The sequence below is a fragment of the Bemisia tabaci genome, chromosome 10 (assembly GCF_918797505.1).
Source record: "Bemisia tabaci chromosome 10, PGI_BMITA_v3".
Lineage (NCBI taxonomy): Eukaryota > Metazoa > Arthropoda > Insecta > Hemiptera > Aleyrodidae > Bemisia > Bemisia tabaci.
In genome coordinates, this window is record NC_092802.1 from 17,298,124 (window position 1) to 17,316,628 (window position 18,505).

Here is an 18,505-nt window from a genome sequence, read left to right on the forward strand (position 1 = left end):
CGCAAAATAAGGTGGACCCAACACTATTTTACGACCTTGTCACATTTGATAGAACTGCGCATACAATTTTCTAAGGCCTTGTCTCCACTGGCCGTTTCACGAGATTTGCCCTAGGGAAAAATCCCACTTACGAAGTTGGGAAGAATATTAAGTTAATCAATATTTTTCCCAGTACCAAGTATGGTCCTTTTACCCCTAGGACCCACTGAGAGAGGAAGAAGAAGTGTGAACGAATTGTGCGATATTTTGTTGATTACTCCATTGTTCATGTTTGTTAAGTCAAAATAATGTGTCTAATTATCAATTGAGTGCAATTATTATTTTAATCCCGGTTAAATACTCGACTTTAACTAAGTTATCACCCCGCGCAAACTAGTCGCAGGGCCGTATGAGCTTCGTCCCGTAGAGACGGTAACTGGGAAAAATCCCAAAAGTTTCATTCCTGCGATTCGAACTTGGGACAAATCCCATGAAAACGTCCCGTGGAGACAAGGCCTAAAAAGTTGAAAGGAAAATATTCAACATTTTTCAGAAAATCCATATTTGGACGTATTTCTACCAAACAGACCTATGTGGAGGTGAGAAATATGGGGTGTGCTCTAGAAAGCTGCATAAGAAGCAATGTAAAAGTGGGCGTGATTCCTTTTGAAGAATTGGAAAAGCGGGATATTACATTCTATCAAACAGACCTATGTGCCAACTGAATGCGAGATTCATGAGCCGCGGGTATGGCAAGAGAGCGTTGTGGACAGGGCTCATGAGTTAAAGCGCCCCGACGACGATTACCCCCTCGCGCGTGTGCTCGATCATTGCCGCTGACGTCACTGGCGCTTTATTATTCTCATTCACTCTTACGGCCAGAAAACTAACGAACACACCCCATATTTCTCACCTCCACATAGGTCTGTTTGGTAGAAATACGTCCATTTTATCGCAGGAAATTTGGCAACATTTGAATGTTTATACGTCGTTTTCCCTAGCACGACAGTGTTAGAATTCCATCCCGCGTCACTATGCTCGTCGTACTTACATTGTGCTCCGTGAACTTGTTTCCCTCGCAGGCATCGGGAATGGGTTGACGTACGCGGTGACGGCAGGCGGACGAACGATCCAGGCGGCCGGGCAGGCCATCACGAACGTGGCCATGTTCCGATAAATGTAGCCCGCGGCACTTACACCGACCTCCAGATGAGGATGATGAAAATGCAGCTCCAGATGGCCGCTTACAAGCAAGCTGTGGCCAACAGCTACAACTACTCCTCGCCCCAGTACGCCTACCAATCGGCCATGTTCGACCAGATCGCAATCGTCGACCTCACACCCTACGTCAATTCGGTAATAATAGAGTCCCTTTATACTGAGAGTCAAGACAATGTGCATCCATTTCTGATTGGTTCCCGTATTTTTTAGAGTCCCTTTATACTGAGAGTCAAGACAATTCGGCTCATGGATGTCACAAACGGGAATAAAGATTACAGAAATTGAACATTTTTTGTAATCTTTGATCGGCCCATTCTCAAATGCCTTTCTCCGTTCCTCCTCTCATTCCGTTTGTTCCTTGCCGAACCCGTAATTCCCTGGTCCATTCCAGATTATAATCTTTGCAATTGGTGAAAATGTAATCTTTATTCCCGTTTGTGACACTGTGGAGGCCTAAAATACGGGAACCAATCAGAAATGGATTCAAATTGTCTTGACTCTCAGTATAAAGGGACTCTAGTATTTTTGGCCTTCACAGTGTCACAAACGGGAATAAAGATTACATTTTCACCGATTGCAAAGATTATAATCTGGAGTGGACCAGGGAATTACGGGTTCGGCAAGGAGCAAACGGAATGAGAGAAGGAACGGAGAAAGGAATTTGAGAATGGACTGATCGAAGATTACAAAAAACGTTCGATTTCTGTAATCTTTATTCCCGTTTGTGACTCCATGAGGGGGTGTTGTCTTGACTCTCAGTATAAAGGGACTCTAGGTAATAAGAGAGAGATGAGACACAATAGCCCGAATGCAGACAACGATAAAAACACATTAAAATACAAAAAACAAAGGGGTATACAAGGCTAAGGAGACATAAAAGAAACCAGGACGTTTCGGGCCAATTACATGCCCATTCTCAACTGGAACAGAAGCTAAAAAATGTAAAAATTAAAACGAGAAAATGAGCATGCAACTGACCGAGGTAGGAATCAGTGCAAACCACTGATTCTTCGGGAATCATGAGAAATCAGTGTATTGCACGGATTCCTACCTCGGTCAGTTGCGTGCTCATTTTCTCGTTTTAATTTTTACATTTTTTAGCTTCTGTTCCAGTTGAGAATGGGCATGTGATTGGCCCGAAACGTCCTGGTTTGTTTTATGTCTCCTTAGCCTTGTATACCCATTTGTTTTTTTGTATTTTAATGTGTTTTTATCAATTCGGTAATCTACCGTGATAGCGAAGAGAGCGGTAAGTGCAAATAATGAAGTTTTGAGAAAACGGGCCCAAAAGTGTCTGACCGGAAAATTTTATTGGAAGAAGCCTTTGCTCTTTGTCAAATTGCCTTTAGTCATCCGAAAGACTCCTAGAAATCGTTTGGACGATTAAACATCGACCAATTTTTTTTTCTATTACCTGAAAAGGGTATTTTACATTTCGCTTGATTACTGTTAGGTAAGACAGCTGTAGGTAAGAGGAATAAGGTCACTCACTGCTGTCTCGCCTGAAACCACGCCATTTTTTCCGCCCTTACGGCTTTCTTATGTGTCTCGTTTTGATAAAATTAAGATGAATTTCGCTCTTTTAGCTACTTCAGTGATTCTGTGTAAAAGAAATTACGAATTTTGAAGGAAACTCGATTTCGAAAATTTGGCACCTATGCTCTCTTCACCATCACGGCAGTACTCTCAAGCCATTGAAAATGATAATGGAGAATTTTCACGCAGATTTTTTATTGCTTCATCTAAGAATGCGTCAACGGCCGATTTTGTGTCATTTTTTAAAACAAATTTCTGATAAGGGAAATAATAGAATAATAGATTTAAAAATGAGAAAATGCACCGCCTACTAACGTAATCTGGTGGCATTTCCCATTTCAACATATCGACCGCGGAAGTCCGCAATCACATATCTCGTTAGCGGTGTCTGAAAATCTCCGCCTCTATGTTATTTTTAAGGAGAACAAATTGACATCATTCCTTGAAGTTTTTGCAGAATTTTTTCGCACAGATTCGCTTGGCGGCAATTTTAAAGAACTGCCGTCGGGTAGTTTCCCGTTTAAAAAATGAAGTATGTCAGGAAGTCCGCGACGTCGCAAACCGAGTTATGTGATTGCCGACTTACCCCGTCGATATGTACTTTAGAATAGATAATTATGTCATATCTCGTCTAACAAACGATGGTGACTTCCCTAGTGGAAGTCGACCTCGTGCGGCAGGAAGTAGACGTTCCGTCGCCTCCCGTCACCTCCCGTCACCTCCCGTCACCTCCCGTCACCTCCCGTCACCTCCCGTCACCTCCCGTCACCTCCCGTCACCTCCCGTCACCTCCCGTCACCTCCCGTCACCTCCCGTCACCACCTATTACCTCAAGTGACCGGCGTTTCTTTCGCTTCCCTCTGCATAGGCTCACGCGAGGTGACGGGAGGTGACGGGAGGTGACGGGAGGTGACGGGAGGTGACGGGAGGTGACGGGAGGTAACGGGAGGTAACGGGAGGTGACGGGAGGTAACGGGAGGTGACGGGAGGTGACGGGAGGTGACGGGAGGTGACGGGAAGTGACGGGAAGTGACGGGAAGTGACAAGAGGCGACCTCACCTCGCCCTGTTGTACGAGGTCGACTTCCTCTAGGGATTCACCAACAATTTTTGGGGCCGTTGCCTCTACTGGGGGCACTTGTGAGAAAAAAGACAAATTATAAGCGATGAATTGCATGTTGCAGCTGAACGCAGACTTGATGCCGTACGGGCAGATGGTTCGGATCACCAGGACGAACGGGGTGCCGGCGTACATCTTTCCGACTATCCTCGACGCGAATGCTGCGAGCCACTCGCTTCCCAACGGCTTCAGCCTCCAGGCGAACCAAATCGTCAACGCACGTGGCCAGGTTGTCGGGGCCGCCCCTCAGTATCAGCCCTCCTACAACGGCAAAGTCCTCAATGATGCCGCGGGTGAGTCGCTTTTGTAAAGGTGATCACTACGTCGCCTACCTGAAATAAGGGCGTAACTACACTCTGCAGTGAACCCTGCCCTCCATATATTCAATGCTTTTCCGGGCTCATCTCAATGTGTGGCTACGCCCATATGTCAGTCAGCCAAGCGACGACTAAACTACTTATAGTATTCTGCCACGCTAAGGAAGAGCGCCGTATGAACATTCGAGAGTTGCCAAATTGCCCCGGATAAAACATGTATTTTTGAGGACGACACAGAAAGTCGACACAACCAGCGGCTAGTTAAAAATGCGCCAGCTACCGTGCGGTAGTTACGATAACCAGTTGTTGATGTAACTACGCGGTGGAGTTGTGACCTCCACCGCGGTAGTTATCGTAATTACCGCACGGGAGCTGGCGCATTCTTTACTAGCCGCTGGTTGTGTTGACCACCCTATTTTTTCCGTGGATTATGCGTATTTTTCCTTGACATTTTCAGACATTTTAGACGAAATTGCGAACAGAATTGTCTGAAAAATTGAGGAAAAAAATTCGCGATTTTCCCAGTAAACAAAGGTTTTATTGAAAGAAATGTGGCAACGTCTGAAAGTTCATACAGCGTTCTTCCTTAGCAGTATTAGTTCTTGTTTCAAGCAGACTTTTAATTGATATCTGCTGCGTCAGGTTATGAAACTCAAACAGCGATAAAAACGGCGTATGCCACTAGCCATTTGAAGAAGAGGATATATCAACCTAGACCAGAGCCAAGCAATACACGGCATGAAGTATTGAATCGCTTCTTAAAGTGGCAGCAGCGACGAAAAAATAGTTATTTTCTCGAATTCCCTATTTTTCGTCCCCGAACTTCTAGTTGTTGCCAAAGAGTCAATTATTGGATTTATAAGTAGGTTTCCTTTGCCTCAAATGATGCAGACTGGATCAGTTGCGCTGCTGACCCCTAATAAAAATTGGCAGTAGAATCTGTGTTCCGAAATACCATAGACCTACAGCCAACTGTAAGATTTCCAATAGCTTCTATAGCCGGCAACACAATTTCTCATAGCCTTTTATAGCCGATGGCGATTAAGTAACAGCCTGACGATAACGTGTATGCTATCCGTTACTAATTACGGATGCTAGGACTTAGTCAGTTTTTGGACTACCGCTCTCTTTTTGGGCCGTAGTATCTTGATTTACTTTGCGAGGGAAGCTCCGTACTTTTGAAGGATGCCTGCCATTCCTAATATGTTTGAGCGTCTTCAATTTCGTACGATACTGTGCAATACCTCTGGTGTGAAATAGTTGCTTCAAGCGCCGTGGTGCTCTGCGGCGCAGCGCGGTGGGCGGGCAGCCAGCGCGAAACGCGCATTGGCGCCTACAAACCTAACAGGGATACTTCACGCATTGCGCAGTGCGTGAAGTATCCCCGTTAGGTTTGTAGGCGCCAGTGCGCCGACGCTCCGCTTTGTGTTAGGCTCTAATATTTAAACTCGTGGAGTCAGCGTTGTTCAACTCATGACTTTGAAATGTTTGCACGCTCTGTATGGATTATTCTCATTTTAATTGATGAAAACAAATATGTAGTGAAGGAAAATATAATGTGCGTTTTGTAAATATTATGGTGATTCCGTACAAACTTGCGGATTTACAAAGCACACGAATTTCTACACAATTTCTTTTAGCCTTTTATAGCCGATGGCGAAAAAGCAACAGCCAGGCGATAAAGTGTAAAGCACGGCGACAGGAACTATAGCCCGACTGTTTAATTTTTTATTGCTTCGTGTAGCCCGGCCGTATGATTTTTTACACTTTCTACAGCCAGCTATATGATTTTCTATCACCTTCTTCAGTCGGCTATAAGAATTCCTATGGTATTTTGAAACGCAGCTCCTATCGCCAATTTTTACCAGGGACAGACGAGTCGTGTTTTGGTGGTTGATTCTTGTGGATTAGCAAAAAAAAAAATAAGATCTGTCCAAACAGCAATTTTATACTTTATACGAGGTCTGTTAGATTAGAAACCGGGTTTTGGTCATAACTAGCCCACAATGCGTCCGAATTAGGTTTTCTCGAGCTTTCCTGATAGCTGGAAATATACTTAAGAACGTTACGTTCACAGATTTTGTTTATTTTGATCAGTGTTTATTCTGTGTCATCTTGAATACGAGTAAGTCAGGTGCGTTTTGCGATTTTCATCATGCGATCACTGATATAGGAAAGATTCAACATTAAATTTTGTTTTAAACTCGGTATACCTTGCACCGAAACTTTTGGTATATGCTAAGTAAAGTTTACCATGATCATTGTATAAGATTTTCCCACTGTTTTGAATGGGTTAAACGATTCAAAACTGGTCAGGAGTTCGTCAAAGATGAGGACTATGGGAATCGACCCTCAACCCCTCAACGGCAACTGACATTTGTCACGTGGAAGAAGTGCGGGCAAAAGTGCTCGAAAATGGTCGTTTCGAGCTTGTTGAACAGAGTAATATTTCTGAAGGCTCTGTACATACAATTATGATAGAATATGTAGACACGCATCGAGTTTCAGGTACACTTGCTCCTTGATTGTAGTCCGTTGAACGAAAATCCAACCAAATGTCAATTTCCCTTTAGCTGCTTGAACGTTCTAACAATGATCCTACATTTTTGGATAGGATAATTTTAGGTGACAATACTTTAGTGTACGGCTACGATATGGAAACAAAACTCCAATCGTCCTTGTGGTTTGAAAAATGTAGTACAAGACCAAAAAAAGAGAGACAAGTTCAGTGAAACATAAAAATCGCAAAACACCCTTGAGGTTGCCGTGCTTCAAGCCACATACCAAAGAAGCCAATTAGGATTGTTCAAATTTGTGAACGTAGCGTTCTTAAATATATTTTAAGCTATCAGAAAAGCTCAAGAAAACGTAATTTGGACGTACTCGTATTGTGGGCTAGTTATGACCAACATCCGGTTTCTAATCTAACAGACCTCGTACATTCAATACTAACCGAGATATCGCGCTTTGAAAAATTCGGTTTATGACGTCATCCACCACGGTAGTGACAGAGTGACACCCTTGGTTTCTTCCACCTTGCTTTCATTCGAGTTTCACGTTGAGTGACCACTGACCAGTAATCATGTGTGTCTCCCTGACAAATGAGAGCCATGTGGAAGAAACCAAGGGTGTCACTTCCACGGTGGATTAAACGTATTGACAAGTATACAAAATATATTATACATATAATTAACAAATAACCATAATTCATTGAACGAATTTTTCAAATCGCGACATCTCGGTTGATATATTGAACGTAGTTGCTGTTTGGACCAATCTCATTATTTTTAGCTTATCTACAAGAATCCAACACCAAAACACGATTCTGTGACCAGCACAACTGACCCATTAACCTCTCTAAACTAAAGTTAATATCATCTCATCCTCCCTACCCACTTTGAAGCAATGAAGCACATTTGAGGGGCTTGGAGGACATGACGCAAAGTGCAGTTTCTGCTATTTCGAGAACTACATGGTTTCGTCCATGGTCTAGTTTCGAAACTACATGGATTCTTTTGGTGGAGAGAAAATTCAAACTGACTTTTTGATGCTTAAAAAATGGAATTTGGAAGCGAGTATTTCACAGAATATGGATCAAAACTAGTTTTACTTGAAATAATTAATAACTCGATTTTTCGAAAAAAATTTCATTATGCGCTTTGTCCTCAAAGTCCCTCATTTCACCTTGCCTGTCGCGTCGTAAATGATGAGAATTTTTTTTCCTGCTGATTTTCCCCTAGGAAATCAGTACGTGCTTGGACCAGACATCTACCTGGACCAACAAGGTAACCTGCTGTATAGGCGGAATAACCAGCCATGGGCGATCGCCGGCCAATACGTCATCGATTTGGGAGGTAACGTCTATGACTCTGGGGGCAATATCATCGGCAACTTGTGCCGCTGTTTCGGGATTACGGGGAGTTTTGGGCCCAACGGTGCCATCGTTTTACAATAAAAATAACACCCGAAATCCAGTGCTTGAATTTCTCGACTAAAAATCAGACAGATGTTTCCAAAACAAGTTACAAGACTTATCCGGCGAATCTCGACTCTTGAAAAATTCAGTTAGGCTTGATAGCTCTGGGGAGATAGTTAGGGCACTTGCCCTGCTCTATAGAGGCGTCTTAACCTGTTTTAAAGCCATTTTTATTAATTATAATTCAATTTGGGAGAATCTTGGGCGTGTAGCCCTACTAAGAAAACTACGCCCCCTCAAAAAACTTGGGCTCTTCTCATAAGATTTTACTTACATAGCGCCCGTCACACAGAAACGATTGTCTTCCTAACAATGCTCAAAAGGAATTCACGTCCCACTTAATTTTCCAGTCGTGGTTACAATGCTACTTTTGTAGTGGCAAAGAATTTGGTTCCGGAAACAATACCTCAATCCTGATCACAATGCAGCATCGTTATCGGGACCAAAATAATTGTAATCACAAAATTAGCAACGGCATTACGACTAAAAAAGGGAATAGGACGTGAGAGCAACTATGGACATCGTGAAAAAAAGGATACTTTTTCCTCTGTGGTCTACTGTCTGGTCGAGGGATCAAGTATTATAACGTAATTACAACGGTCTTGGGAATTGAGTATAGCTGCGCAAATCCCTCCTTGCCACTTTCGTTTGCTTTGGATGAAAGGAAGTCTAAAAATACTTCTTTCTCCAAGGAAGCTACAAAGTCCTATTGATCGGTGCATAAACGTTGACAGTGTGCAACAGTGACACTTCCTCTCCACATATCGTAACTCAGATTCTGACCATGAACTCTCCATAGCCCCCCGAAAATATTGTCAAGATTGTCAGCATGTTTTTGATATTCATAAAATGTTCAAAATATTGTTTTCACCTGTATTCGTGACAATATTATCGTCCAAATATTCTTGCAAACTTTTCATACTATTTTTGACAATATTTAGAGGATGCAGTAATGGAAATATTTAAAAAATTACTCAAAAACTTGATAACGATTTTATTACTGTCTCTTTATTTTTTTAAAATTCTTAAAAATTCTGAAATTAAAAAAAAAATCCCGTCAAATTTAGAGCGACAACTACTTCCTAACATTTCGTAAAATATTTTCATATTATTTTAAAGATCATTCGATTTTACTTTCAAGATACTCCAGGTTTTAATCAGTTCCTCTTTCTTCAAGTGCGCCTATGCTTGTACCTGACGTTTCTAACACATTCTTTTAACCATTATGTGCGTTAAGAGTGACCATATTCTGACGTATCTTTGTTGGTGAAATTGAGTGTCTAAGTAAGTGTTAACAAAAACGACAGTGACAAAATATTCAAAATTAAGCTCTCTTCCTTCCGTGATATTATTAGTAAGAAACGATCACCAGGCCTTGATTTACATGAAATCTGGTTATTTGGAGAACCATAACTTAGGGTTTTTACCGGTGCCAATTTTATTATTGGCTTGTAAGTAAGATACATTGTTATTTCACTGGATTACTCCAAAATGTGTAAAATACCTAAATTTAAAATACAGACATCGAAATCTCTCACTATGACTTGTAACGAGGGCCGTTGAATTTTTTAACTGCTAATGATCATTTATATTTTTAAAAAAAATCCGATTATTTCTACTTCCGAGCTCACTGTCGATATTTGGACGATAAGAGCTCTGTTGTTCCTCTATTTAACTTCATTATAATAATCGATTCCAGGCGATCCAACTGGCCTCAATAAATTTTGATAGTTTCAAAAATGTTTAAAGGGGTGAAGTCCATTCATTGTCGGAACTTTTATTCAACATTAAGTATTTTGAAATGCAAACCTCAGACCATCATACCTCCTTTCGATTGTAAATTGTGCAATGTTTTATGTGTCAAAATGTTTGTAAAATACACTTTCATGTAGTGGTGCTAATATCTTAAATTTATTATTTTTAACAATTTCCTCATCAAATTCTTTTTTCAAAAACTTGTTTAATTTTTACTATTTTCCATATGTCTGGCATTAAGATCTCCTCTCCTGTCCTGAGGGAGGTGGATCAAATTTCTTATAATTTTTGGGGTTTCTTCATGTGCCAAATAATGAAAGATAAACCACTCTAGGCAGTAGTACAATGATTTTACTTTTTTTTTGGATTTCCACCATAAGTTGCATTCTCCTTAACTTCGTCAAATTTTGACGTTAAAACTACGAAGCCCGCGTATTTCGATTTGCGACATTGTAAATTTTCCATCTCATTTTAATATTTCGGAACATGACTAATCCGTGTTACTATTTCGTATTTCGTGCGAGTTTTTCATACCCTGCTGAAGAAATTTCTCAGAAAATTCGATGCGTAAAATGTCGAGAAATGCGTTTTCGAAAAATGAGTCTGTTCCATTTAAGAGAAATAGTTGATCATGTGCTTTTTTTGTGGGTGGAACAACACGAAAATCACTTCGAGGACACTAGTAATGTTCAAATTCACTCCTCGACGAACCTATGGCGTTGTTTTTCCGGCGTTTTCTAAAATTTTCCGCATCCGCAGCACTGGCGGATCCAGCAAATTGGCAACATTATCTTTTTTCCATTTAAACCTAAGGAAATGTATCGATTCTTGGAGGGCCAGGTGCTTCGACAAAATCGATTATTTAGCATAGGTTCAAATGGAGGAAATCCGACGTTGCCAAATTGCTGGATCCTCCTCTAAATTTTGCGTACAGTTTATTTCAGTCTTCGGAGTGTAGGTTCACCCATGAATGTACGTAAACAAATCTGAATTCGTAAGTGTTTCTCTCGTTCGCTTTAAATCGTTCTCAAGCGTTTGTTTTTACCTTGATTTTTGTGTTGTTGAAACAAATGTTTTGAGCCGATCGATATCGTACGTAAAAAAGACGTGACAGTTAGCGAGACTGTTTCTTTATTCTAGTTCAGGTATTTTTATGTCTATTTTTAAGTTTGTTGTCTTACAAACCTAATTGCCGGTCACGAAAAAAAACTGTCCCAAAATGATAAATTTGAAAAAATGCAGTGCGGAGTACACGGTATTTGCGCCAAAGGGTGGATTGTACAATCATTTTTGATGTGTTCGACGTGACTTGCGTGCGATTTTACCTGTAAAAATAATACTTAGTGGACCGTGTCTCTTGTATGAACAGGTCTCTTAAATTAGGAGAATTTTGAAACACCGAAATCGAGATACGCTTTTCTACGGCCATACCGTTGATTTATTTTCGAGGCTTGCGAAATGTTTCGTCCTCAAATTAACGCCTGCGGGCTGATTATTAAAATCGATATACAAAGTGATAGACAAAAGATACATCACAGAAAAAAATATATTAGGTGTCATCCCCTAAAATTAGAGTGCTAGGTACTCCAATTTGTTGGACGATACGGGCATTTCCAATTAACTGTGGTAGTGCCGCAACTCAAGTTGGGGTAGTATCACAACATTTGTGTCAGTGATCTTATTTACTGGGGTACTAACACAATTAATTGGGATACTACCACAGTCTATTCGAAATGTTCGAGTTGAGACTTAGCTCCTACCTCTTTTTTTCCGTATGAAATTAGGCGAAGAGTTAAGCGATCCTATTGGTTGAAACGTCTGGTTCTGATAGGGAGAAAATGATGGGCTACTGGATTGCATTTTGCAAAAAAGAGGCATTAGTATTCCAATGTCGCTAAGATTGTTCAACTTTTTTTATCTTGTAAATATAATCTGATCATCTGAACAACATTCATCCTTACCCCCAATAAACTGTAATTTCAAGATGAAAATTGACTTTGTAAAAATTCTTTGCGTGATTTCAGTGATTTAATTGCAAAACATTGTAGCAGAATCTTAGCAACATTGGATTGCTCTTGATTCCATTTTGCAAAATGCAATCCAACTCTACTCGTGAATTCCCGTTAGTTAGGCTATTACTTACCTCCTTTGTCCATTGCAACCAACCACTTCCACCAATAGAGTCGCTTCAAATTCTCCTCCTGTTCCTCGTCTATCAAGTTCAATAATCAACCTGCGGCTTTATTGAAACATTATCAATAAATCTTGATCGATAAAAATCCTTCCTAAGATATGGAATCCATCGATCAAGATAATTCGAATACGATTCTACAATCGGTCCGCAGTTAGCTGATTATTGAAATTGATAGACAAAGCTATTGACAAAAAGGAAGTAGAGAGTATGGAGTGATCCTATTGGTTGAAATGTGTGGTCCCCATAGACTAAGGGAGAAAATGATGGACTAACTACCTATCTGGTTTCTCGTGGGTTGCCGTTAGTTAGTCTATTACCCACTGCCTTTGTTCATTGCAACCCTTCGCTTCCACCAATACTGCCGTGCTAAGGAATAACGCCGTATGAACATTGGAGAGTTGCCAAATTTCCTCGGATAAAACAGTATTTTTCAGGGAAGAGGTGCATATATTTCATTGATATTTCTAGATATTTTAGATATAATTGAGAACAAAATTATCTGCAAAATTGGAAGAAAAATATGCACAAACTTTCTCGGAAATTCGTAATTTACGAAAGGAAATTTGGCAACACCTAAAGGTTCATACGGCGTTCTTCCTTAGCACGACAGAATAGGATCCCTCTTTATCTCTTTTGTCGATAACGTAGCATGGTGTCAACGATTACGGTGTCAACAAACAGTTTTTCTAAGTTTTTGTTGACTCCATGATCATCCAAAAATAAAAAAATTCTGACTTTTATGAAATATGATCACGGTGTCAACGATCACGACGTCAACAAAACTTAAAACTTCCCCTTATAACATCTTTCAACTTTCGAGTCTTGTTTTTCTTGTGTTCTAATCTAATCTAACCAATCATACGTGACCCAGACCTCTCCTGTGCACTTAAATTTGTAATTTTACTTATAAGGAAGATATTTTTTTGTTTGTTGACACCGTGATCGTTGACACCATGATCAGGGCCCATTTTTGCGTTTTACTGCCTGAGCACGACGTCAACGATTGTTGACTCCATGATCAGATTTTAGGTTTGTTGACACCATGATCGTTGACACCATGATCGTTGACACCATGCAATGTTACCCTTTTGTCCTCTTTGTCTATAGCTTTGTCTACCAATCTCAATAATCGGTCTTCAGCTCAGTGATGACGTCAATAAACGGAGATGATGGTCACTCCGGTGGAGACATCGACAAGCCTGGATCCATCGATGGCGTAGTTGGAGGGGACGATCCTCTGGCCCTGCTCGCGGTAGATGCGACCGGCGCCGTCCACGGCGTAGGAGCCCCTGGGGATCCCGCCGGCAGCGACGGCTCTGTCGATGGACTGGCAGAGCGGGCAGACGCTCCTCACGTACTGCACGATGTTGAGCAACTGCTTGAGCGCCAGCGGAAGGCCGTTCGTCAACTGAGCGACGTCGTAATTCGACGGGCGGACGACCTCGGGCACGGACGGCATGTTGCCCGTGTAGAATTGATTCGCAGAGAATGACGGGAGGCCCGTGTTGAACTGAGTTGCCGAAGGGATCGACGGAAGGGCTGTGTTGAGCTGAGTCGCCGCCGGGTACGATGGGAGAGCTGTGTTGAGCTTAGTGTCCGCGGAGTACGACGGGAGGGCCGTGTTGAGTTGAGACATCGTGGGGACATTGACTGTGTTGAGCTTATTCTCCGCGGTGTACGACGGGAGGGCCGTGTTGAGTTGAGACGTCGTGGGGACATTGACTGTGTTGAGCTTATTCTCCGCGGTGTACGACGGGAGGGCCGTGTTGAATTGAGCCATCGTGGGGACATTGACTGTGTTGAGCTGAGGCATTGTGGGGACATCCGCTGTGTTGAGCTGCGACAGCGTGGGGACTTTACCCGCACTGAGCTGAGACACCGAAGGTATGTTGGAGGTGCTGAATTGGGACAAGGAAGGGAAATTGGCCGTGTTGAGTTGGGGCATCGACGGGAGTTTGTCCGTGCTGAACTGGGACACCGAGGGGAAGTTGGCCGTGTTGATCTGGGGCATTGTGGGGAGGTTGGCTGTGTTGAGCTGGGGCATTGGCGGGAGGGCTGTGTTGATCTGAGCCGCGCGGCTGGCCGCAATGTCGAATACCTGTTTGGCGCGGTCGTAGGCGGCGGTGTGCGCAGAGGCGGGCAGCATGTTGTAGTGACTGTTGAGGGTCTGTTGCAGGGCGCTCACCATTCCAATCGGGTTGGTCGTGGACACGCCTTGCGGAAAAGCGTAGCCCGAGACGGAGTACAATGTTTCTGCTCGGACCTGGAGGCAGAGTACAATAAAATATGAAGGGTAGACATCCATAACTTGCTATGCGCCGTAAAATTATATTCAAATTGTGCATCTTTTCCCTCATTGGGTGATCATCTCTCTCACTAGCCTGGGGACGCCCACAAACTGTTGCTGGAGCCATGAGAGGAATTTTCTCTCATTGCAAAAAGGCGAAAAACCAGAGGGAACACACCCGGAAAGCTAGAAGGTAATAGATGACACCCAAAAGAGATGGAGAGATGCTAGCCTCTAGAGAATCTATACCATAACAGATTCCAGTGGCGGTTGGGCGCAGAGCGCCCTCTAGGGCCGGATTAAGGGGGTGGCCACGTGAGCCGCGGCCCATGGCGGCAAATCTAGAGGGCGGCAAATTTTGCAATTTTTTTTAATGTAGGTATAAAAAAATATCGGATTTAGAAAAAAAAAATTACAAACGAGAAAAGGCGACAAAATCTCTCATTTCCTGAGAGTGTAGTAATTTTTAATTTTGTCGTCTTTCAGTGATACAAGAGACAGCACATTTCATTAGTCAAGTAAGGAGAAAAACCAAACACGAAATTTGGCCTGGAACGGTGCGGCGCAGAGAGCAATGTTGACGAGGACTTAGATGGAAAGGAGAAGCCATCGGCGCGGCGATTGGCATGTACATATAACACATATCAGCGCCTACAAGACTGCATGAATACTTCACGCATTGCGTCCAACACACTGCGGTCAGCAGCGGTCGACGTGAAACGCATAGCGCCTACAAGAATGCTTGAATACTTCACGCATTGCGCCAAACACGGTGTGGTCAGCGTGAAACGCATGGCGCCTACAAGACTCCGTGAATACTTCACGCATTGCGCCGAACACGGTGTGGTCTGCGCGGCGCGGCGGCGGAAGTTAAGAGCATTAAACCACATTCATGTTTGTTCTTTCATAATTTTTTCGTTCATTTCTTATGAATGGAAGGCCTTGTCCGCACAGAGATAGGTTTACCAAACTAAACTTTTGCTAGTAGTGTTGACAGGGCATCCCCAAAAAATGTGTTCAACACGAGTAAACGCGTCTTTTGCACCCCTTCCCCGCTGGCAAGTTCACTTGATGGTTTTTATTGATGTTTCAATACGAATGAGAAGAGGGCGGCAAAATACAGGCGGTCCATGGGCGGCAAGTAGGTAAATCCGGCCCTGGCGCCCTCCATAAAGCGCTGTAAAAGCGACCGATACATACGCCTTTATGCATGTATTGGTTCGCTTTTACACAAACAGTCCTGCATGACAATAGTTGTGAGGTCATCGAATTTGCGCGTTGTTAAAAAATTAACCTAACCTATCCGAACCGTAAAATATTTTAGCCAAAATAACCAAATTTCTTATAACCTAGTCTAACCTAATTTAACATAAACTAACCTAACTGACCATTTTTTACGGCCATAAAAATGCCCCCACCCCCATGAAAAATTTTCGATTGTGGGGCCACGAAGAATTATCCCACAACTGGGGGCAGGAGCGTGTGCAGAAACCCCACATCTCACAATTATGGGTCGTGCAATCCCGCACACACATACACACTCGGAAAGTCTAAAATTCACTCCAGAGCGCGTAGCCAAGGTTAGATGGAGGGGTGTGTAGGGTCCGGACAACCCCCCCCCCCCCCCCACTAGAAAATTTCCCCGAGAACGTCAATTTCTTTATTTTCCGGAATTTTTAAATGGTGGAATCCCATCCTTAAGAAAACCTTTAACAGTAGAACATTTCCCCTGGAGATCAATTTTTGGGCTGTGCAACTACCTCACCCCTAACCCCACAATCTGCATCATATTATTGAGCTTCTTGCTTTGGAGATTTAGCTTGACATAGTTCGATGTAAAAACGAATTATCTTGATATGAAAACTTCAAACGAAACTCAAAAACACAGCTGTCACATTCCGCAGGTTTCAATTCAAAACAAACAACATAAAACGCGAATTTTTTCGACATCTTCATTTCCCTGTTTTCCAATATAAGTTTTCCGATTTGTAGAAAAATTTCCACTTCAATTGCAGGAGCTTGAATGGCCGAAGTTCCTAAGGCACCGCTGTAGAATAAACAAATTCTACTGATTTTCTATGGAAAAGTAATTGTTTTGTTTTTTATTTTTCTTTTTATTTTAGGAGCTTTGCCACATGACAGTGTTCAATATCAGTATCCAAATGAGTTTTGAAACCGAAGTAACTTGTCTGCATCGAATTATATTTTTGCCGTAGCACATACTTTTTGAAAAGGATATAGGTCAACTTTTTTTGCTTCACAAACTTTGACAGAGCTACTAGACAATACATAAACTTATTAGTAGATATTATCTACCAAAGGTTCTCCTAATATCTCTCTGCACAGGCAAAAATCATACCTTAAAGCGGGAATAGTTGTCTATTTGAAAAACACGCATTCTCATCGCTCCATTTGATTTGCGTCACCACTGGACGACGTTGTTGTTAGCTTGGATAAATATTCATGCTTGGACTGCCAACTGAGGCAAATTATGATCATTTTTCATCTTTAATTATTTTTAAATAAAACTTATGTTTGAATTTCGTGTGGAAGAGTGCGGTGCGTTCTTTATCGGGAGAACTGGCATAATAAATTTCTCAGTGCGAATTTTCATATGATGTTTCACGAGCAAACTATCCTGTTTTAACTGCTTCAATTCGCTCCACTCAGGGCCGGATTTACATTTTTAGCGCCCTAGGCTAAACTTAGGGTGGCGCCCCTAAAAGTAGGCGCTCTCGTGAGGAGATGGGGAGTCGGTCCCACAGACGCCCCTCCCCTCCAGATCAGAAGGAGGATGTTAGGTGTCAGGAAAATGTTCATATTCACTTTTTAAAAAACACGATTTTAAACAGTTTTGAGGTACGTTTACGTTTGCAAGTTTGTTTTGGAAAAAAAGAAGTAACAAAAGACTCGTTAAATTAAAAAAAAAAATTCTTATGACACGCGAAGGAAATAAATTTTTCAACCAGAACGTAGACATTTTTTAATAAGTCACAGTTTTGAAAATATTCTCCAAAATTTTGCGCCCCTCAGAATGTTGCGCCCTAGGCTATTGCTTATGTAGCCTATTGGTAAATCTGGCCCTGGCTCCACTGAGATTTACTCTGGCATAATGCGTCTACTTTAGTTGCATTCTGCGCTTTTTTATTCATAACATCTATCATGACTCGAACATGCAATATTGCGATCTCAAGAGTACGTTTTTGCGTAGGTAAATGACGAAATTTTAAATCCGGAGTATTTTACTATTTTACACATGTTTTCCAATACAAGAACACGTCAATGCTATTTAAGAATCATACCTCAGTGAGTGCGCAGATGGCTAAAATCGCGTAAAGGAATTTCTGAGCCATGCTTGAAATTTGCAACCTGCCGACCAGACACTAACCACCCACGAGGGATTCAGGCACGCGCGAAGGTTGAGTAATCAAAGCAAGGCGTCGAGGCACGACCAAAATTGGCAGTCAACAAAAACACGAAAAAATCGTGAAACTTTCTCACGTCAGGCGATAGCAGTCCCTGAATGAATTTATTTGCCCTCGGTCGCGGAATGTGTATTTGTTTTCAAATTCTGGAGGTGTGTTTCGTGATTGTCTGCTCGATAGCGGGAAAAGCCACAGCGGTGCCAAATGAGTTGAAAAATTTGCGATTATACATGCTTCGTTAAAATTACCAGTTATCGGGGGATGAGCCAATGATCATGGTTGTAAAATGAGTGAAGTTTCCGCCAAATTTAATCGGTCCTAGATTTTCGTACGCAGAGCAAGCACATAAAAATCAATCGATACTGCCAAATATACATTTTCTTGACAGCTTTTTCGTATGTTTTAGTGTTGAACTGAAAAGTGACAACCGCCTTATCCTATCACACGCGTTACAAAAATTAACTCAATTTATTTTTCAGATGCGCAATGCATAGATGAGTTCCACGTGCTTATGATGAATGGGCGTTCGATCAAAGGAGTGCTATACATATATCATCGAGGGAAGGTAATCAAATTTTCAAATGCAAGCAATGGAAGTATTTTAATGTATTATTGGCTGCTGAGTTCAAAAGGGACTTTAGATTTTTCTCAATAAAATAAGAAGGATCACGTATGGACACGATTAAGTGAACAATC

General features: G+C 42.0%; 2 protein-coding genes across 2 annotated transcripts; one reads left to right on the plus strand and one right to left on the minus strand.

Annotated features, from left to right (window-relative positions):
- Positions 1–1,046: 1,046 nt before the first annotated feature.
- Positions 1,047–10,049, plus strand: LOC140225713 (uncharacterized). The gene is made up of 3 exons (XM_072305443.1): positions 1,047–1,335; positions 3,920–4,148; positions 7,913–10,049. Exons 1-3 carry the CDS (start codon positions 1,189–1,191, stop codon positions 8,125–8,127), a joined length of 591 nt encoding a protein of 196 aa, XP_072161544.1. The 5' UTR covers positions 1,047–1,188; the 3' UTR covers positions 8,128–10,049.
- A 187-nt stretch (positions 10,050–10,236) lies between these two features.
- Positions 10,237–17,876, minus strand: LOC109037759 (uncharacterized). The gene is made up of 2 exons (XM_019052579.2): positions 17,687–17,876; positions 10,237–14,360 (listed from the first exon to the last, which is right to left on the minus strand). Exons 1-2 carry the CDS (start codon positions 17,735–17,737, stop codon positions 13,251–13,253), a joined length of 1,161 nt encoding a protein of 386 aa, XP_018908124.2. The 5' UTR covers positions 17,738–17,876; the 3' UTR covers positions 10,237–13,250.
- Positions 17,877–18,505: the final 629 nt, after the last annotated feature.